Source organism: Chanodichthys erythropterus, chromosome 8 (genome assembly GCF_024489055.1).
Source record: "Chanodichthys erythropterus isolate Z2021 chromosome 8, ASM2448905v1, whole genome shotgun sequence".
Classification (NCBI taxonomy): Eukaryota; Metazoa; Chordata; class Actinopteri; order Cypriniformes; family Xenocyprididae; genus Chanodichthys; species Chanodichthys erythropterus.
This window is the reverse complement of record NC_090228.1, coordinates 14588710-14611295: the sequence shown is the minus strand read 5'-3', so window position 1 is coordinate 14611295 and position 22586 is coordinate 14588710. Positions and strand designations below refer to the sequence as shown.

Genomic DNA, 22586 nt, shown 5'->3' with positions numbered 1-22586 from the left:
TTCAGGTATTCTTTACACCTCTGTTTTGCACATCACCTGCCAAATACTATTCGCTCTGTCTTAAGCTTTTATACTAAGTAACTCATGTCCCTCCTGTAGATTGAGGCTTTCTCTCTTTTCTTGCTCCAACATGGATGTCGGAGTGACCCCGAGACGGCACAACCCTGTGGACAGCATCTGCCGCAAGCTGCAGACCATCCAGCGACGAGATCAAGAGGTTAACTCGCCCTTTCAGATCCCTAAGTTTCAGTCTAGCAGCTACGACAGCCCTCACTCGGGGCTGCGCCTCAACCTGGAGGCCATCCTGAAGAAACGTACTGTCCGACCTGACGGAGAAACTGACTGCGATTCCTCTGCAGGCATGCTGACCCCCACAGCTTCCCCCGGACCGGGGTCTTCCTCCAACACCCCTCGTGCTCCCATCACCCCTGCCAATGCCACCTATACCATCACCAGCACGCTGGGCACTTTAGGCACGCTAGGGGAGAGGAGAACCACAGCAACGTACAGCCGGCCCTTTCGGCGCAACTGCTCCACCCCAGCAGCCCAGACTGGAGACAATTACTTTAACTTTACCCCACGCTACACCACACAAACCCAGCTGGAGGGGCCCGACACGGAGGTGAAGACGTCGAAGATCCCAACTCCAGGCTTGTTCTCGTATAACCTAAACTTCTCTTCGGATATTTCTAACATGGACAGTGAACTCACCTACCCGGCCCTTGTGGTCAAGAGACTTTCACTGGGCGAGGGTAATGAATCACCTCACAATCTTTTTAATGTCATAAATGTTTTTTTTGTTTTTTTTTAAAGAGGTGACTGTTTTTTCGTCTTTTCATGGGTTTTGAACAGGATCTCTGTTTCCTTCTGAACCCAAGAAGGAGAGCATGGCCGAAGTCAGTCTGATATGTGAGGAAGACCTGTTGGACACCATTTTTCAGGCTTGTGACACACAATGCAGAGGTATTTAGTTCTGTTTGGGACTTTCTGTAGTAGTGTCAAGATTTTATTTTAGTCAGCATGAATTGTTTTTTGCAACCCATTTTACTTCTGTAATTTGTGTAACAAGAAAATAAGGCCAGGACTAGGCTTTATCAGTCTGGAATTGATTGAATGTTGATTGTTACAAGCTTCTATGCAAGTTTGCTAAACTTTTCCTAAATGTTATCCAATAGCCCACGTAGCTTAAAAGGGATAGTTCACCCAAAAATGAAAATTATCCCAGGGATTTACACACCCTCAAGCCATCCTAAGTGTATATGACTATCTTCTTTCTGACAAACACAATATTCTGTCTCTTCCAGGCTTTATAATGGTAGTGAATGGCACTCCTGATTTTGTCCAAAAAAGTGCATACATCCACAATAAAATAATTCATACAACTCCAGAGGGTTAATAAAGACCTTTTGAAGTGAAGCAAGTTTTTTTTGTAAGAAAAATATCCATATTTAAAACTTAATAAACTAAAATAACTAGCTTCTGGCTTACACAAGTTGACTTGCACCAAAAGTATAACACAGACATTTTTCAGATGTGACTGCACATAAATAACAGAATTGTGTGTTGAAGTCAGTCAGGTTTTGATGTCTTGTGAACTTTAACTTCTCCTTCCTGCTTCAGATTAATAGATGTTATTCCTCAGCAGGTTGTGAAGCCGACTATTATTACAATGCCTGTAGTTTTGTTTGGTTAAAGTAACAAGAGCATCTGAGAACATTGACTCATTCAGACTCAGCAGCAGAGATGTTTTTCAGACCTAGAGGCAAAGCCCTTCTGATCTGTCCTCAATGAAGTCCTGCTCTCTCCTCATGATGTCTCTGACCTGATGTGCCATCTGTGGTGATCAGACTGCTAAGCTAAAAGAGAACAAAACTGCTTTTATTTACAGCGATTCATCTTGTGAATGCAATTCGCTGTGCACTGAAAGTGCATGTGAAATGGTTGATTTTTGTTTATAAGTTAATGTTAAAATGGATGATAGCCTCAGATTTTATATATTCTGTCTCAATATGTTCAGACACATGGTCATGGTGACTCAGAACAAGTAGGTGTCGATTTGCAAACTTTCTTTCTGGGTTTCTTGGTGGGACGGCATCTGACGAGACCCAGGTCTTCTGAGGCTCTCGCTGTAACCATAGTAACACGGAGTTCTCTGTTGCAGGTAAGGTTTACGTATCGCACATTGTGGACTTCTTGAGACACACCACCAGCCGCAGTTCAGAGGACAGCGGCCTAGAGGAGCTCTGTAATATGCTGGACCCAGAACACAAGGACATCTCCATAGACCTGGACACGTACCATGCCATCATGAAGGAGTGGATTGATGACTGTCGCAACCAGGGGTATTTTGTGTTTGAGTCTTATTGATAGAGCAGGGACAAAAATGTTGGCAATATATTGCACAGGACAAAAAAAAAGCAAAACAAGAAATCTGGTGGTTGTTCAACTCCTGTTAGTTTGGTCAGGCCTTGGTCAGTTAACAAGAAGCGGTGATTTTAGCAAACAACTTTATGCGGTATGTCTTTTGTAGATATTGCCAACCCCACCAAAGACACATTGCAGATTTTCATCAGTCTATTATCAATCCACAATCAGTTTTGATCACAAGGCCTTTCTTTCCAACATTTTCCACATTACAGTTTTTTTGGAGCTAAAAACCCAACTCAAATTTCCCCTTTTCATTTAGGACGGACTCAAAGAATGACACCCAACAGGAATCATTCAAACTACGGGACAGTTTATCAGGTGAGATCATCTTAGGAGTATATCAGAATGCTCATGTTGTTCCTATGTTGCTTATTTTTGTTATGAGTTTGTATCAATCACCTCTTGTTTCCTTTAGCAAAGAGATCTGCTCTACTAAATATGACCTCAGGTAGTCTAGAAGCATTCGGAGGGGAAGTCACCAGAGCTGACTTGTAAGTTTAAGAGTATGAGTTGTGTGTTTGTGACAGATAAAGCATTAACAGCAGTGCTCATATGGTTTGTGAGACTGTATCAACTGTATCAATCAAAACTTTGGACACACTTGACTCAGTTTGTTTCTCATGATCTTAAAAACCTTTTGATCTCTAAAAGCTTATGCTTAAATGCTTGTTTATACAAAAAAAATTAAAAGTTAGAAATATATAATGCTTATTGAATATATATTATATTTGAGATGCGTTCTGAGTTATTTTGTGTTTCTATTGTACAGGGAGACATCAGATCTGGTCTTCTGTGTGGCAGATCTGCAGCTAAATAACCAAAAGCTGCAGGAAGAGGTTCGTAAATTGAAGCAGGCAGTTGAAAACATGGAAGACACCAACCAGAAACTCATCGAGGAAAACGAAGACCTCAAAGCACAAGCCAAAATGTATTGACTCTGTCTCTCTTCTCTTGACCTGTGAAAGCTCAAATCCCTTCATCATCATCAATTCTCTTTGCATAGACTTTCACTTCTTTACTCCTGCCCCTCATCTCTGATCCTGCAGGGGGCAGCAGTTATTACAGAAGGAGAAGATGCTTAAAGAGGAAGTTGAGGAGATGAAGCTTAGCTTGACCTCTTCAGAAGAGAGTCGAGCTCAGGCCTCAGCTCAAAGAAAGCAGATGGTGAGGCACAAGACCCTCTCACCTCATTGACAGAAGTTCAGATGTTAATAAGCCATGTTATGAGACTCATATGTTTCATAAACTAGTGCAAACAGATAATGCTTGTAATTGGATGGCTAGTAATATTACATAACCCAAGGATATTAAAACATTCAGAGTAAACAAATCTGGTTGCCAGATGAACAACATCACATTGGTAATATTTGACATTGACAATATATATTATTAGAACAAACATGGACACTTTTATAACCTTTTGTTCTGGTTTCCCACAGGAACGGGAAAACCAGAGTCTCATATCTAAGATTGCTGCTCTACAAGAGGAGGTATGGCTCTATACATCTACTGTACAGATTCATCTAAGTAGTCTCACTTAATGATCCTCATTATCTATAAATCCATTTTATTTGTCTTCCTTCATCCCACATTAAGAACATGAAAGTCACATTAGAGGCAGAGGAGCTTCAGAAAAAGATGAATGACCTCTGTGACCTGAATGCTGACCTTCAGGTAGGCCTGATTATGATTTACTTACCCGTGATTGGTCTTTTATGCCAAAGTAAGCATTTAGCTCTGTAATTGGTGAATGCTTTCTTACACCCTCAGGTTCAAGTTCATTCATTTGATGCTATTTTGGCCGACAAGGAGTCGATAATTCAGGAGGTCAGTCCATCTTGTGTATCGCCAAAACAATGGTTTGAAATGAAACGCCAATCTTAACAGACAAATAACTTTAGAAGAATTGAGGCTTTGATTTGGTCATTACTAAGAATTGAGTGTTACCATTATTCATTTAGTATGTTTATACAATCTGCAATCATGTTAAATTATATTATCCATTATCATAACAGAACTGCCCTATTTCTCCTTCAGAAAAATAAACAGATAGATGAACTGAAGGTGGCCATTGTGGAGTATTCCTCAGTTACAGAGGTGATCTCAAATTCTCTCTCTCTCTCTCTCTCTCTCTCTCTCTCTCTCTCTCTCTCTCTCTCTCTCTCTCTCTCTCTCTCTCTCTCTCTCTCTCTCTCTCTCTCTCTCTCTCTCTCTCTCTCTCTCTCTCTCTCTCTCTCTCTCTCTCTCTCTCTCTCTCTCTCTCTCTCTCTCTCTCTCTCTCTCTCTCTGTCTCTCTGTCTCTCTGTCTCTCTCTCTCTCTCTCTCTCTCTCTCTCTCTCTCTCTCTCTGTCTCTCTCTCTCTCTGTCTCTCTCTCTCTCTCTCTCTCTCTCTCTCTCTCTCTCTCTCTCTCTCTCTCTCTCTCTGTCTCTCTCTCTCTCTCTCTCTCTCTCTGTCTCTCTCTCTGTCTCTCTCTCTCTCTCTCTCTCTCTCTCTCTCTCTCTCTCTGTCTCTCTCTCTCTCTCTCTGTCTCTCTCTGTCTCTCTCTGTCTCTCTCTCTCTCTCTCTCTCTCTCTCTCTCTCTCTCTCTCTCTCTCTCTCTCTGTCTCTGTCTCTGTCTAATATCAGTAAACTGTGATTTAACCACACTGCTGTTTATTATTACTTTTCCAAAATTACTTTGCTGTGAAGTAGTTCCAGAATGACCACATTATTCATTGGTATATCTTTCCAAATTGTTAAAGTTTTAAGTAAACAGATCTGCAAAGAGCCATACTGCATACTGTAAAGGACTCAGCAGTAAGGATTTATTTATGTCAGGCTAGTAGTTAGAATTTCACAAAAGTATTTCTATTTTCTAGAAATATTTGTCTTTCATTAAATATTACTGATTGGTTTGTAGTTTTCAACATGTCCCTACTGATGCTTCCTAGACTACAACAAGTTATGTTTGCATTTTTACAGTCAACTAACCTGCTAGATAACATTATTTTTGTGACAAATTGCAATGGGGAATACATCACAGAAAACGAAATGTTTAAGTTTGCAAGGTATAAAAATGCATGTACAAGATCAATTAATGAACAATTTAAGTGGCAACACAGCACTCCTCCCAAAAAGGTTCTTTCACATTGCCCAAAATTTGCTCACACTGTTGTTCTTTGGATCATTATGATCAAAGAATCCTGGGGGAAAAAAAGTATCATGGCATCCACAGAAATATCATGCACTAATAGGCAGCACAACTGCTTTCAACATTGATAATAAAGTTTCTTGAGCATCAATTTAGCATATTAGAATGATTTTTGAAGTATCATGTGACATTAATTACATTTTTAAAATATGTTCAAATAAAAATAGTACTATTATACAATATTACTGTTTTTCTGATCAAAGAACTGAAGCGTAAGAGATTTTTTATTTTTTTTTTCAAAACAATCTTGCGACCTCAAGTTTTTAAACAGTATTGTGTATTTTAGTGTATATATGTGTATATATGTGTATATATGTGTATATATGTGTGTATATATATATATATATATATATATATATATATATATATATATATATATATATATATATATATATATATATATATATATATATATATATAAAATCTACACTAAAATATAAATATGTGTGTATAAATACATGAATGCGGTGACTGTCCGTCAGAAAATACCGTAAAAAATATGTAGTAATGTAACCTGTAGGCCTCTCTCTCTCCCAGACAGGATGCTGAATCAGTGCTGTAAGAAAGTAGTTCTACACAAAATAATTTAGGGACCTGAAATCCTGATATTTTTTATTTTTTTTCCCCTTAGATAAGCAAGTGTACATATGGTAACTGGTATAAGTGAATTAATTTACTTGAAAGTGTGGAATTATTGTGTATGTTAATTTTGCTTGCTTCAGCTGTTGAGAGCAGACAAGAACAAACTGGAGAGTCAAATGCAGATGATGCAGCCTGATATGACAATGTAAGAGCTCTATGAAATACACATAACCCATGTAAATGAAAATATTAGCTGATTAGTTGACCTTATTAGTGGGATGCATTATACTTGCACAAACTTCAGCAGTTCCTTCTCATGTTCCTCTAACTGTGTGTATGGGTTTGCAGCCCGGGTCTCTCTCTCTCTGTGGCCTACAGACTCAATCAGATGAGTTCAGGCTCTCTTCAGACAGAGTTGGCATTGGCACAGAATCCCCTGGAGGTTTGTAGTGTTTTTTTGTGTGTGTTTTCAATTCCCTTGTCGTCTTTGTCCCGTCCATGATTTGGAGTGTTTCTTTTGCTCTACTCCCACCAGCACTCATGTGCCGTTCTCTGTCCGCCCACTCTCTCTCCCACTCCACTGCCACAGAGTGCACTCAGTAATCCACACCCTCTCTTTGCTTTACACCAAACTTTGGGCTTTACAATAGTCTGTCTACATGTGCTTTATTTCACAATTCGTTTTTGTGAAAGCACATGTGGGAGATTGCATAGTCATAATTGGTCATAACTAAATAATGAAATCAATATTGTTTTTCTCTATAAATTATTTATAAATTTTATCTTTATAAATAAATATATAGAAAACTATAAATAAATATATAGAAATTATGTATTTATATAAAATATAATATAATTAAAAAATGTATTATACACTGCTGACATTAAGTGTGTGTGTATTTGTGAAGGGTTTGGAGCATCTGTCCTCCTCTGTCTGTTTTGCATCTTCTCTGGATGAGACTCTAGATCGTGAGGTTCTTCTGCTTCTCCAAGGCCCGACTCCGGAGCAGCTGTCTCTGGAGTTCAAAACTCTGATCAGCAGACTGGTAACCAAACTAACCAGCCATCACACACACAGTTTTAAAACAAACCCTCACCTGCACAGTTAGTCTGAGGTTAATTTTGCCAGCTCTCCATCACCAGACACCTGAATTCAGTTTTATATGATTTTGGCCCATAATAATTGAGAATGTTCACAGTGTATCAAACATGAATCGTTCCAGAAGAGGGAGTTTAAGGAAGACAGCATGACCTTTCTCACAGCATTCAGAGGCCTTACAGAGAGCAGTGAAATTCAGGAGACCAGCACTGACCTCAAGATACAGGTGAGAGGAGCCAAATGTTGACATGATAAATCAAATGTTATGCACAAATCATGACACCATTGTAGAGAGAAAAACATAAGCTCTTGAAAATTATGCAACTAATTTTCCCTTATCTGAGCCTTTATTTACCACATTGCATAACTGCCTGGCTGAACACGGTCACTCTTATTGTGTGTATTCAGTGGACCGCATCAGTACGTGCGGTCTTCCCCGGTGGTCAACTATATAGGCCAATATTTCTCTCACTCCAATTCCCACGATGCACAGGGGCAGTGTGTCGGGTCAGAATAACTTTGTGACTCTCCTTAAGAGGTCTTTGATGAAACTTTATCACATTCAATAAGATTTAGCTAGTATTAATGACTTAGTTGGTACACTGTGTGTTGTATTTTTTTTTTATTGAGCCTCATTGTTGATCTTGTGAACTGCTGCAGGGCTTGGAGGTGCAGCTTGAACAGAGGAGGCGTGACTGGACCCGCAGTCTGGAGCAATTGGACCAGTACACAGACTCTCTAGAGAGGGAGCTTCTGAAGATGGCCAGCAACATGCGACGTTCTCGTACCGAGATCCTGCACCTGTCTGTCAAGTGAGTGGACTGAGTTGGTAGCAGAGAAGTTTTTATTAGCTTTCTTTTGATAACAGTTTGAAATGTTAGTTTCTTTTTTCTCTACATTTACTGTTCAGTGAATTTTCTCAGTCGAAATCCCTTTCAATAGGAATCTTTGTGATCTGGCATTTTTGAAACCCGAAAGCTGCTTGGTTTGAAAGTGACTTCTGTGTGAAATGTGCTTCCTACATCATACACTATTAACTATAGACAATGGACTTTGCCCACAAAATTTTTATATGACAGCAGGTTTTCTGAGCCAATCACCTAAGCTGTAGTAAATGCCACAAGACCAAGTATTCTTAACTGTGATGTGAATGCCAGTAGATGGAGTGTTTACTGGTACCACTGGATTGAAATGGATTTAAACTCGAAGTCTAAATTAAAGGGATAGTTCACCCAAAAATGAAGATTCTGTCATCATTTACTCACCCTCAAGTTGTTCTGAACCAGTATGAATTTCTTTCTTCTGCTGAGCACAAAAGAAGATATTTTGAAGAATGTCGGTAACGGGACCCATTGACTTCCATAGTATGGAGAAAAAAAAATACTATGTAAGTAAATGGGTCCCATCAACTGTTTGGTTACCAACATTCTTCAAAATATCTTCTTTGTGCTCAGCAGAAGAAAGGAATTTATACAGATTTGGAACAACTTGAGGATAAGTAAATGATGACAGAATCTTCATTTTTGGGTGAACTATCCCTTTAATTTAGACTTAGATTTTGATTTTAATAGTGAATATTGGTAGTACAGAACAGCAGCATGGTCATACAGTTAACAGAGACTATGAAGCCTTTAGATTGCAAATGGCAATGATTTTAATGCATAGATAAGTGCACTTTTTTTAAACCAGTGTATTTAGATTGAAACATCACGCCTTTCTAGGCAGTGGAAGGATTATGGTGCGAAGCTTTACCAATTTAGTCCATGTCTATGTGAATGTCTCTAGAAGCTTTTGTCAAGGGGCTGTTCTGGTTGACCCTGTCAAGCTGTTTTTGGTTCATTGGTGTCTCTTATCTGACAACACGGTTTTCAAGGCTATGGCACTCAGCGTACTGTGAATAAAAGGCAAAGGCTGTTGTGAGAAGCCAGAGAAGTTAAGGGGATGCAGTCCAATGACCAGAGTCCAGTGGTGCTCTAAGATTGGGTTGGAAAAACAATGGGACACTGCTTGGGCCTGCGGATTGGGTATAGTATGTCCGACTTTCGCTTTTGTAGGACTTGTGAACAGTTCAGACTTGTACTGAGGATTTGCTCTCTTGCACTGAAATTTAGTTTGGTCTGTGTAATAGGAGAATTTTTAGGCAACTCACAAATAGGTTTTGATTAAAAGAGTCAGGATACAATTCTTGACGTATTTCTTTTATATCTTTTATCAACATTGTCTTATGTGCAGGGCTTTTCAATAACCAGAATAACTGTGTTTTTGTGTTGCATTAATCTTTTGTGCAAGTTAAGTTGTATTATAGTGAGTTTGGTTAGGGAAAGACAATCTTTAGAGTTTTGTGAATTCAGTGGTTTTCATATGCCTTTTTAGGGTACAAGAGCAAGAGAACCAGAAGCAGCAGTTGCGAGAGGAACTCGACCGACTAAAGGCTCCATTGGACAGCAGAGAGGCCAGCAGCCAAACACCGGATCACCTACAGCAGGTATTGAGGCTCGTCAGACCATTGCTTTCACTGCCTGCACATGCTTCAGCATATGTGGGCTTTAAAACTCTCGACGGATTTAGATTCAGCCTTGGGCAAAACAGAAATAAAGATTTTTTTGTGAGATTCTGCAGATCACAGATGGATACTTTTACAGTCTCATTACAAGATGCCGGGAGCTTTGTGTGTAGGAGGAAAGTGTGGTTTGTGAGCCAGTTTGAATCTTGACTTCTTCTTGAACTCATCTCAAGAGATTAGATGCCGTTTACCAAATACCCCACAATGTTCTTATGTTCAGAACTTGCCACATGTCTTGAGCTTGATTCACTTATATTATTATTTTTCAATCCAGTTTATTGTATATCGCAATGAATATTGTTCCAAAGACTCAAGAAGCTCAGCTGAGGAAGCCCACCTTGTTTTATTATAGTGTTTGTGTAGAGCTGTTATCACCACCTGATGACATGTGACTGGTGTTATTGTGTATCCTCAGGTTGTGGAAGAGCTGGATGGCCCCTCTCTTGAATGGGATGAGGAATATGTGTTGTCTGAGTCACCTCCTTTACAAGAGCTCGGACATGACCAAGAAATGCTTCAGGAGCTCTGTCGTGATGAAGAGGAACTACAGGCCCTGAAACAAGAGGAAGAGGAGGAGGAGCACACGGAGACTGTGAGGGACAAGGAGAAGATCACGGGAAGGACTGAAGAAGTTGAAACAACACAGGATTCTGGAGTAGAGACCGAAGAGCTACAAAGAGACTTCACACTCTCTAAGACACTTCTACCAGACCGCACCACTGACAGAGAATCGCAAGGTGAGAAATGTATTAATTAGTAAGGGTTATTTTTCCCATAGTAGGATTCAGTTTAGTTTGCGCACAAGATTCTGAAGAAGTTTCAAAGCAACAGTCTGAAATTGCAAGATGAAGAAGGTTTTATAAACGGAGGAACAGACCTAAATGTTAGGGTTTTCCTCTTGTTAGATATTGATGTATTTGGCTGAGCAGTTGTTTGGGTGGCTCGCCAATGTATTCGATTTCTCTAATACATAAAATAAGTTAGCTTAACCAGAGTTCTTGTGAGGAGAAGAATTTATTGAAGGTAGTAGCACATCTCTTCATTTGGTTCACACCTTAGTTGATTGCATCTGAGGCACAGTCACAATGTAAATGCTTCTGACTAAAGATGATGAAAATACACAATCTTTCACTCCCTAAAGAAGAATAGTTTCACCTAATGTGTGAGACTTCATAGTTGTCTAGTAGAAAAGGTCTCATCTAGAGGACAACAAGCCTGTGTCAGATTCGTTAGGCTATTTAATCCTTTCTTAATCCCTAGTGACACAGGGCAAGCAGCCATCCCTGAATCTTAAACACAAGCTGGAAAAGCAGGGTCACTCTAGCTAGCTCCAGACCTTTTTTGGCTTTTCTTCTCCACTTTTTCTGCCATCTTTGGTTAGCAGTGTAAAGTAAACCTTGTGACCTTATTCTCCACCCATCCTTCGCTGCATGACTGCCGACTAGCCATCAGAGAATGGTCACTTCATAAACCCGACTGTCTGAACACAACAACTGGACATGACATTGAGGAAAAATGTAATTTCTCTTTCTCTCTTTTTTTCAGAAAGTCCATTTGAGGATGTGGGAGGAATGCAGAAGCCTTGCACATCTCTAAAGGTATATTTCTGTTTCTCATCTTCATAATCCCTCTCTACAAACTACCAGAAAATTAAATGATTGTGTAAATAGGTTATCATTCTTGTGATCATATCTTATGATGCAGTGATACAAGATCAACCATTTTATTCAAAGCGTTTCATTCGTTTGGTTTCAAAAATACAAGCTTTCAAAGTGCCTGACTGTGAAATTCATAAAACACATTTTTTAGTGACCTTGTGATGTGTTATGCATGCCAAGCCACATTGTTCTTTTTGGTGTCATGGACAATTAGTGTTTGGCATGGTCAGACATGTGACTGACTGCTTTCAGGGTGATGGAGTTTTTACTAGGGAATGCTGCTTCCTGAATGCTAGCGGGAAATTGGATGACCCTTAGAACAAGTGTACACGCATAGAGACACATTGACAGTGTATTGAACATCACACCTGAATGAACTTGTCACCATTTGCATTGCAAATGTCTGAAGTGTGGATTTTCGCCCATCATTTAAAGTATCAATATGTCGTCTTTGGGGAGTCGTTCTCTCTGGCAGAGTAAAGGTTCATTTTTGCTGGCCTTCTGAATCTTTTCCTGGCTGCTGCAGGAGGAAGACAGACTCCCAGAATGCACTGGGCCTGAGGACGCCCACGGGCAGGCTGCTCCTCTGCCTCACACCCACAATCATTGTGCTGGTGAGAGCTCTTCCCCTCACTGTCCTTCTCTGATTAATGCTCTATCATTTTAGTAACATATATGAATGAAATAATATATTTCATTTGAATTTAATAAAATGACTTTTATTACACTAAATTAAAGTTTTAATGTTCCTTTTATGACAAGGTGACTTTATTTTTATTGCATATTTTATGTCCACACAAACTCCTCCCACTTACTCTCCAGATGACCTGTCTTTGAGCTCCAAGACATCCCATGAACCAGTGACCTCAGTCAAAGATCTTATTTCAACTACTGAACCTTCCTCCCTTGTGACCACTGAGATGGTATCTGTCTACACGGGCCAGCCTGAAGTTGGTGATTCCATTACAGGAAGGTGAGACACTGCACCCTGCTTTTTTTTGTACACATACAATTTCCATACATCATTTTCTTGTGGATTTTCTCTGGCTCACTGCTATGAAATGCTGGTTAATGATTCACCAAAAAGAAATTATGGTCTACTTTCAATCGAAATGCCTCCCACACACCCAAAGATCACATTTGCTAGTCAAATGTGTGTCGGGCTGTTTTGTGTAGACTTATTAAGGAGTTATTACTACTGACAGAGCCTCGCTTTGCATGCTCGCCATGCACCTGTGTGGCCAGGCTTGCATAGACGCCCCATCCATGCACTGATGGAGCGCAAGTAATGCTGTTGCACTTACTGAGAACAGCTGCATCCTGAAAAATCACAAACTGCACAACAATATAGTAACAAACTTTCTCTTTCCTCCTGGGTCAGGACCCAGCAGTCTGTGGGCACAAGCGGAGGACGTGAGGTAGAGCGTGCGGCCGCCACTACTGACATGAGTGACTTGCAGGTCAGTTTGAGGAAGCTGAGGAAACCAAGGGGGAAGCTTGTTGCGTTTGTAACGCCGCTAGCCTTTTCTTTCACTTCCCCTTTTGTGTTTCTCTTTCTTTGTAGTTTTGCCCTTTTCTCTTGCATGTTAATTAGCAAAAAAACTTCCTGTTTATCAGTACAGTGTACTGAGAGAGTAGCTAACATTTCCGCTGTGCTGTAAAGGGAATCCCGCAGTTGGCTGCTTTAAGAGGGTTCTGGATGGCGGTAAGCAGGAATGACTGCTCATGAGAGGATGTGCCCACTCGCTTATCGATGTAATGTTCTTGGGCTTTCGGTGTTTAGAATTGCTTTGTGTGAGCGGCTTTGCAATTTTATATAAGCACCTGACATCTGACAGCATAGTTTTATAAGTGTAATTTGCCTGCTTGTTTGTCTAGAATTTGATGCAAACTATTTTATTAACCTGCACTATGCTAATTGCCTCATTGTTGACTCTGTCTCATGTAATTTGTTAACTTATAATGATAAGATGGGGGAGAGATTTAGGTGAACTTGGAGTGCTACCAAAATAAACTGCACTTCATCTGAGGGCTTTTCTGCTTTTCAGTTTATATAGAGTGGGCAGTGTTAGACCTCTATGAATATGTACTGTAGCACATTACTAGACATCAGTGTACATAAGAGATAAATGGACTGTCCAATAGCTAATATTATTCTGGTATGGCTTTATGGAAAAGCCTCAGTTTGTGGTCAGTAAGATTTTCTTTTTTTTTTTTTTAAAGAAAGAAATTAATAATCTTACTCGGCAAGAATGTCTGTAAAATCAAAAGTGACCATGGTGACATTAAAGTGACTGTAAAGACCTTTCATAATGTTATACATTTTTCTATTTTAAATAAATGCTGTTCTTTTGAACTTTCCATTCATCAAAGAATCCTGAGAAGAAAAAAAAAAAAAGATCATGGTTTCCACAAAAGATAGTAAGCAGCACAACGGTTTTCAACATTGATAATAAATGTTTCATATCAAATCAGCATATTAGAAGCATATTTCTGAGTGTTCATGTGACAGAAGACTGGAGTAATGGTGGCTATAAAATGTATTTAGGGGTGTGTAATGGTACACAAACATGATGGTTCAGTATGTAGTATTAAAGTCATGGTTTGGTACAGCAGGGGGGAGAACTAAACATAAAATTGCTATTTTATTAAACAATGTTTTATTGAACAAATTCTGTCTCTTGAAATACATTCAATTATAATTAGGTTTTTTTTTTTTTTTATCCTAAAAATGTTATCTCAGCTAATGCTTGAAACAATATACAGAGAGCCCTTACTTGCACATTACTATATTATTAAAGGTTAATTAACAGCAGAGCCCAAACTATTAAATTTAGTTGCTATTTATTTTTAGATATAATGATCAACACTTAAATAAAAAAAAACAAAACAAAAACATGTGTTGCACATATGGCAAGTTTTGCATTAACTTCTAAATCTATTTTTCAATTATTTTTCTTTTTTTTTTTTTTTTTTTTTTTTTAAGTCACTGTCATAACTTTTTGATAAATGTATATAAACATATATTAAATAGAGACATTACTAAGAGGTAAAGTAAATGAATATATATATATATATATATATATATATATATATATATATATATATATATATATATATATATATATATATATATATATATATATATATATATATATATATATAATATATATATATAATATATATATATATATATGCAAATATAGTGCATATATTTAATGAAATCCTCCCCTCTAGACTTCATTTCTCTAGTGAACTAACATGCTGTGGACACTAAATGACTTGCCTGAGGTAAATGTAATGCTATGTGAGAGATTATTCTCAAGCTGTTTTATTTACGTCGTTCCGCGGTTGAAACACTGGTTGAGAGATGACATGTAAACGCATCTATGCATAGATCATCTGTTGTTCTCTGCTTTTACCTGTTGTGGCAGTTAGCAAACAGCGTTGCATTACCACGTGTGCTCCCTTATGGATTGGAATGTGGATTGCCTATGACTGACCATTTTCTTTATCTGACTCTATGCACCGAACCGCAACGTCCATACCGTTATGGTTTGAGACAAATACATGTACCATTACACCCCTAATATGTATAACAATATTACTGTATTTGTGATCAAAAAAATAGTCAGGTGAGCATAAGAGCCTTCTTTCAAAAACATAATGTCTTATCCACCCCAAACTTTGGGGTGGTTCTTAACAGGTTGTGCGTCAATAACTAGAAATTAGACTGAACATCAAGTGGCATCCATGTTGCGATCTGCCCAATTTGGCTAGCTTCTACTAAATGACAGATTGGGTGCTTAGCCTTTGACGTCAACAAGAAATATGGAAGCTTTTAATAAGCCTATTTATTTTTCTATCTAACTTTGCTAAGTGCAACTAACCAATAAAGCATGCATTTGTTTCTTCCCTGGTAACTGTGACTCAACCGGAACAGACCCGCAACCATTTTTGGTTTTATTTGTTGGTTGTTTGATTGTTATTCTGCTGTCGTTTTATGAACTTGATGATAAAATATGTTGCTCAGGCTGTGTGTGTGGTTTTCCATCAGTATGTTTGGAACAAGTATAGCACTTTTTCACTCCCACTTCAATGAACTCTGCCAGTACAAGTGCTCTCCCCTCCCTCTCTTTCTGTCACTCCCTCTCTCTCTTCCTGTCTTTACCATCCTCTCTTTCTCTGCCAGCTGTAGAGCTCTCATACCCATTATGTAAGTATCTAGCACTTCTCTCTCTGTAAAGCAGAGTGTAGCTCTTATATTTCATCTGCCATGTCATGGGACAGGTATGGAACTATGTGCGTGTGTGATGCTTATTTGCACAACACAGTAGTTTTCACAAATGTATATGTGTTGCTGCTCAGAGTGTGTCACTGTGTCATAATGCCAAGCTGTTGTCACCTATAGAGACTGAGTGAGGGACAGCTTTCTAAAGTGTCTGCGAAATCGGACAAGTGAGTATTTCCTCTATGCAACTGATTGTTTTTCAATATATTTATTACGCACTTGAATCGCAGAGGTTGCTGGACTGAGTGTGTTAGTGTTGTAATGTGCATATCTTAAACAGTTGCTGTATTGTTTGTTTGTTATTTATTTGTTTAGAAATCTCTTGTTGCCAGTAGCAGAGGAAGAGGAGGCCATGCCAGAGGCGGTGGAGGTGACGTCAACTGAGGTTAACTCGCCAGGTAGGAGGAAGTTCCCTGTTGATGTTTGAAGTAGGGATGTCAAATGTAATTGTATTCCTGTATTCCATCAACAATTTAATACAAAAAAAAAGATACGAAACAATAGTACAGAGAAGCGACTCATTTTGGTATGCATGTACCAAATGTATGACTCAACCATACCAGCTGTATGACTGAAGGATGACTGCTTTTGCAACAATCAAATGCTGCTCTTGGTCAAAATGAAGTCGGTCGATGTAAATGCAGATTTGCCATTGCATATTTTGATGTTAAATCTAATTGTTGAACAATACTGACTAGAAAAAGAGAAACCCAGCAACTGTTATTCATTTATTTGTTTTCATTACTGACTGTTTACTTGAATATTTACTTAGAAAACCTTAGTACTTCATTAACAAATACTTGAAGGTTGCATGCCATTGTTCATATTTATTTAAAAAGCAAAATATAAATTTAAATGTTTAGTAGCATTTGGCTTTTGCTGTGGATTTAAAATTAATATTGAGAATCATGAAATCTTGCTGTACTGCTATTGGCTACTGAAATACTGGTATTGTGACAAACCAATGAAGAACTCTGTAGCTTTGTTTCAAAATCTAGTGAGCTACAGTGTTATTGTTAAGTAAAAATACAAATATAATATTATATGAAGTACTAAACTTAATACAACTAAAACTGTGCAATATTCCAAGCCTAAATGTTAATAGCAAACATAAATATTAGGGAAAATCCATTTTTATTTATTAATACAATTTAGTAGTATTGAATTATTAAATAAGTCTACAATATTTCTTTCACCTTGTCTGCTTGCCAGCTCACTAGGTTTCAGAGCTGAGCTACTCTCTCTCTAAATGTCCCTTCTCCTTTCTTTATTCCTTTTTAGACAAAGACAAGACAGACTGTAAGAGGACAGTGGTCACATCTGATTCAAACTCAACAGCCTCACCTGATTCATCAAAGGGTCTTTCTGAAAAAGCAAAGGACATGACCTTTGACTCCACTGCCAGTGAGGGAATTCTTCCGACAGTTCCTGCTGCGCAAGGCTCCAGAAAAGACCCCCTGACTCTGAGGAACAAGCTCAAGAAGGTAAGAGCCACTCTCACCAGCATGTACAGTGTTAACTAAACAAGATGTAATGAAAGCCAGGCGAATGCAGTCCTAGCTGCTGTTCCAGATACTTTCATGAAATACTGTTAATTACACAAGAGGTTTGTGCTCTTATTAATCAACATTCATAACATGCCATCTCAGATGCTCATTGTAAACTACTATAGTAAATATGCTGAATTTGACATGTCTGTGTTGCATATACAAAGTAAAATGGTCCTCTTACAGGAAGTCAGCAGTATGGAAGCTATTGAGGAACAAAAAGCTTTGGAGGACGGTGAGTCTTCAGTGGCCACAGAAAAAGAAGGTACATGACTATAGATAAATTGCTCTCTCCCCGTCTGACTCTTTCACATCTAGTTCTACATAAGATACTGTCTTGTCTCTCCTCAATGTCAATCTCCTCCTCCACCCTCAGGTGACACATCGGTCTTCTCTGAAAATGCCAATGATTCCACCAAAGATGACAAGAACAGGTTATAATGCTTTGTGTACTGAATTGATGTCCATAAATTTTAATCTGATTCATGAATGCCTTCACATGATTCACTTGATATATTCATGTTCCCATTAATCTGAAATGTGCATTTCATCTGCAGCCTGTCGCCAAGTGACAAAGAGATTGAGGTAAGGTGTTTTTTCATTCAAGTCCCATGTTAGTGTGTAGAGCGTATCTGTTTAAACATATTTTTAAATGTGAAAAAAAAAAAGACTTTAAAAAAACATTAAAAAAAGTTAAAATATGCTGAAGAAAATGCAGACTGCTACACATTATTAATAAATGCATAATAATGGTAATGATTGGTAGCTCATAACTAGACTAAAATCTAAACACCTTTTTACATTTTTGTAATAAATGTGAGGGCCAATTTCAAGGAATTCTGCAGAATAGTTATAATGGTATATGTTATAAACAGACCTGAACTAGTGAATGAGCTAAAATATTTACAAAAGCATGTAATTTTCTCAGTGTGAAATGTTTTTAAAGTGTTTACCGTGTGCTCTCCTACCAGGCGGAGTTCCACCGTCTCTCTCTGGGCTTCAAATGTGACATGTTCACCCTGGAGAAGAGGCTACGCCTGGAGGAACGCTCACGGGACCTGGCCGAGGATAACGTCCGCAAGGAAGTCAACAGTTGTAAAGGTCTACTGCAGGTCTGACATTTTGTGCACTCTCTGCAGGCATAAAATCATTTTCATTCTTCAGAAAATACATTTAGAGCAAGTGTGTTTTGTCAGTGCATCCAAGTAGTCCTCTGCTCAGCACAATGAATTTTTCAACTCACAACAGAAAATTCTTATTGAAATGTAATATCTTCCCAAATTTGATCTGAATTCCTCTGTTTGAATAAGTAGCTTGAATATAACACTGTGTGTTTTGTTTATAGGCCTTAATCCCACGGTGTGAGGAGGATAACCAGTCCATGGAGATCATCCATCGTCTGCAGAAGAACCTTGAGATCCTCATCCAGTCCATGACCAGAGTGTCTAGCCGTTCAGAGATGCTTGGGGCCATTCATCAGGTTTGTGTGTTAACTCTGCTAGATTTGGCTTGAACTAGCCCACTAAGGCCAAAGAAGCTTGCTTGTTTACGTCTCTGCTTCCTTGCATGTGTAGGAGACCAGAGTGGGTAAAACGGTGGAGGTGATGATTCAGCATGTGGAAAACTTGAGGAGGATGTACACCAAGGAGCATGCGGAGCTGTTGGAGCTCAGGGAGAACCTCACGCCAAATGAGAGGCCCTTTGGGTCCCCTGGTATTGCTTTTTTTGTTAATCATTATTAGTGACTTAATCTCAGTCACTTTTGTGTCTTAAGCCAGGGACACACCAAGCCAGTGGGCAATGTCAGGCCATTTTTGAGTGTCAGCTGACTTAGTTTTTTTGGTTTGTTCTGCAATGTTGGCTATAGTCTGATGGCATCGTTTTTGATGGCAACGAATCTGTGCATGAGAATAAGAGCATAAGTGATGAAAGCCAGTTAAGAAGGCATGACAGCACAGACAGAAGGCTTTTCTAATTTTACGTCATCTTACCTGAGCATTCCACTGCGTGAATATTTTCATAATAAAGAGCAGAGTGGAATAAAGATCGTGATCAGCATGATTGATATTCAAAACGGTAAACAAGTGCTGCTTTATTCATGGTTTGTATACCTACAGTTTCGCTTTCCCTTTTTGAATGACGAATATAGACAAATATATCTGCTTAAATAGACTGTTACCTCCTTAACACACAGGTCACGATGCAGCCGATGTGAAGCGACAACACAGTCGGGTTTCATTAGCGCTAGTTCTTTGGCTTTGCTTCAGTTTGGTGTGTCCCTACCCTTAATCACATGAGATTTCTTTTGTATTTGCAGATGATTTAAGAAACAAGAAGCCGTCAACCTCAAACATTTTCAAAGTGAGTTATGGCACAAAACACACCATGTTAAGAGTTTGAAGAGAGCTTGAAGAGTTTATTTTTACTGATTTTTACGTGTTCTGTCCCAAGACTACTAGCCGACGCATCAGCATAGCTACCATTCCCCGCAGCGTTGGAGGACAGACCCATTTTGACATGGTGAATAGTCCACTCACTTCTTAGAGAGATGCTTTTGGTAGAGAAAAGTGGAGCATCTGAATAAACAGTGGTTTCTAATTCACAGCCCAAAGACATGGCAGAGACTGAGGTCGAGAGGCTCTCCCGTCGGTCACCATGGTAAGTGTACAGATGCTTTTTTTGAGATTGCATGGTCCACAAAACACAACTGCCTTTTCTACTCCACCCCCCCCCCCCCTCCAAAAAAAAACAAAAAAAAAAAAACAAGAGTTGGTGTGACCAACTTCTCAGAACAACATTTATTCATTGAAACATTGAAATTACACACTTATCAGTATGTTCTCTGGAAATCGAACCCATGAACTCTACTGGAGTTGCATGCCGATTGTTTTTATAAACTTCTGCACTTCTTTGCACTGCGAGAAAGGATGTCATGGTTGTGTGTCAACCACTTTACAGGATCATGACAGCCAAGAGGCCACCTCTAAAGCGCTTCGTTAGCTCTGGTACTTGGGCCGACGTTGACGAGCCCACTCTGATGAATAGGTAAGGTCACGCGTGAAGAACTGTTGTGTACCGTTCGTCTTTTGCATCGATTTCTTGTCAAAATCATAAAGCAAATGTGCCATCGAAAGGTTGTCATGCAGACCCACAATGGAGGCCTTGAGCTAAGATGGTGGACACTCAGTGCAGTGTGAACTTTGCACAGGTATGGATATGAAACAGACTCTCACTTGGAGGAGGAGCAGAAAGAGGAACCAGCGGAGAGAAGGAGTAGCATAACAGAACTAGGCATCAAAATCACCTCCTTCATAATGCCGACTAAGACGTTAGTGTATCTTCCGCCTCCGTTATTTCTCTGCTTCAGCCTCCAGGCATTATCTACTACAAATCGAGGGTTTTCTGTCAGTGATGTCACTGCCTTTTTCTCCTACAGCTAAGCTAGGGAAAAGTAACTTTAATTATGTTCTTCATGGATGCTGGACACCCATAATTTTCCATAGCTTTGCATTTATCTTCAGCACACATTGTGATACACTGCATGTATTCTGCTTCGGTTTTCAGCAAATAATCTAATCAGTCAACCTGTGGTTTCAGAGAAAAGACAAAAAGTTCTTGTTTTCTCCACATTGGTGGACAGTTGTGGGCATTTGCCAATAAACTTTGATCCCACAGTTGTGTGCTGACATTATCTGGGGTATTTTCTTAAAAACAGGATGAGTGGTAGACCGATAACTAGAGAGAACGTTGGAGATAATTATGTATGTATACTACTACTGTTCAAAAGTTTGTGGTCAATAAGTTTTTTATATATATATATATATATATATTTTCACTTCACTGAATTTAAATAAACACTCAAGAATGAAGGTGAAGAAATTGACCTAGCTGGTATATTTTGAAATTGCAGCTGCGTCTGTTAATCGACCCAATCAGTTATTGGCTGACCTCAAAATGGTAAAGTATTGGCCGACTACCCGGCGTGACCTATATATGTATCGGTCTATCACAGAACATTCATATTTGCCTTGTTTATCATGTGCAACATTGCTTTCAGTAACAGCTGTTATTTTTCACATTCCTTTAAATGTTCAGCCTATTCTCTTAAGGTCGCCTCAGCCGTCTTGCCTATTCAGACTGACCTTTTTTCTTTTTCTTTTTTTTTTTTTTTTTAAATTTGATGGTTTTTATGATCTGCTTTGTATATATTTTTTTTTCTAATAAGGCCTAGAACATACTCTATACAAGTACGTGTATGTGAATGCTTCTAGCTATGTAAGCTCAATTTCATGTGTTATTGATTCCTGATGAATGCACATTATGTACGAGACCACATTGTTGCTATTCTTTGCCATGTCTGTGTTTGCTTGCTTGTACAGAATGTTACTGGCCTAAAGATATATAAAGTTTTCTGCAGCTGTTTACAATAACATTAACATTTTACTTGCTCCTTCCTCGTTTAGCATAAGAAAACACCTTGCTTCTTGTTGCTGATGGTATGCTGTTAAAATTTTCTTTAAACATCTCTTTCACTCTCCATCCCAGTCCCAGCCCCAGCCCAACAGATCACGCTCCACCCATTCTGACAGAGGGGAGGCCTGCAGTGTCCAGAGGCACCAGGGGCGTTTGGATTTGGGTGGCCTTGTTTGTAGTGCTAGCTGTTCTACTGGCCCTCTTGGCGAGTCTGATGTTACAGCCTGCAGTAGATGCAGCACCTGTGGGCACCGGGGACTCCTGGATGACCATCCAGCAGCTTCTGTGGCCCTATACTGGGCTGAGGCACAACGCCCAGCCCCCTGTGTGACACCAGGGGATCTGCAAGGCTGGAGTAGCCAGTCCTGACATTCAGAAAAACTCTTCCGGCTACCCAAGTTGTGATGCAAGACTGCTGCCTGTCCTTCTAACAGAACTCTATTTGACCATTTCTTACTGAAGGTAAAGAGAAACGTGGGCATCTTAAAAGAGATGCGCTGAAAACTGCAGACTGCTTGGATGCCGTGTACACAAACCGTTGTGTTGGCCATGTGTATTATAGGCATTTGTATGAGACACTCAGTGCCAGCCAATCACACGGTGAATATTTGGATTGAAGTGAGAGCAGACTGCAACAACTGAATGTCAAACATCATATATCGGTTGCCCGAAAAGGCTGCCTTTTTTAAACATTTTGAAATTGATCAGTGTATTTTTATGGGACGTTTGAAAGAGTATTGAGATTTTTAAAAAAA

General features: G+C 39.1%; 1 protein-coding gene across 2 annotated transcripts; it reads left to right on the top strand.

Annotated features, from left to right (window-relative positions):
* Positions 1-130: 130 nt before the first annotated feature.
* Positions 131-22175, top strand: lrmp (lymphoid-restricted membrane protein). Of its 2 annotated transcripts, XM_067391923.1 has the most exons (36): positions 131-752; positions 853-963; positions 2162-2342; positions 2687-2745; positions 2843-2918; positions 3197-3355; positions 3474-3591; positions 3867-3917; positions 4024-4101; positions 4198-4254; positions 4465-4524; positions 6341-6405; positions 6549-6642; positions 7109-7246; positions 7424-7525; positions 7960-8111; positions 9673-9784; positions 10278-10599; positions 11408-11460; positions 12047-12140; positions 12343-12493; positions 12902-12980; positions 15932-15978; positions 16127-16209; positions 17093-17295; positions 17545-17623; positions 17735-17792; positions 17916-17943; positions 18330-18470; positions 18704-18838; positions 18933-19071; positions 19676-19719; positions 19810-19878; positions 19964-20016; positions 20317-20403; positions 21904-22175. In XM_067391923.1, exons 1-36 carry the CDS (start codon positions 131-133, stop codon positions 22160-22162), a joined length of 4359 nt encoding a protein of 1452 aa, XP_067248024.1. In that variant the 3' UTR covers positions 22163-22175. The 2 variants fall into 2 exon arrangements, with proteins under 2 accessions (XP_067248024.1, XP_067248025.1); XM_067391924.1 differs by lacking the exon at positions 20317-20403.
* Positions 22176-22586: the final 411 nt, after the last annotated feature.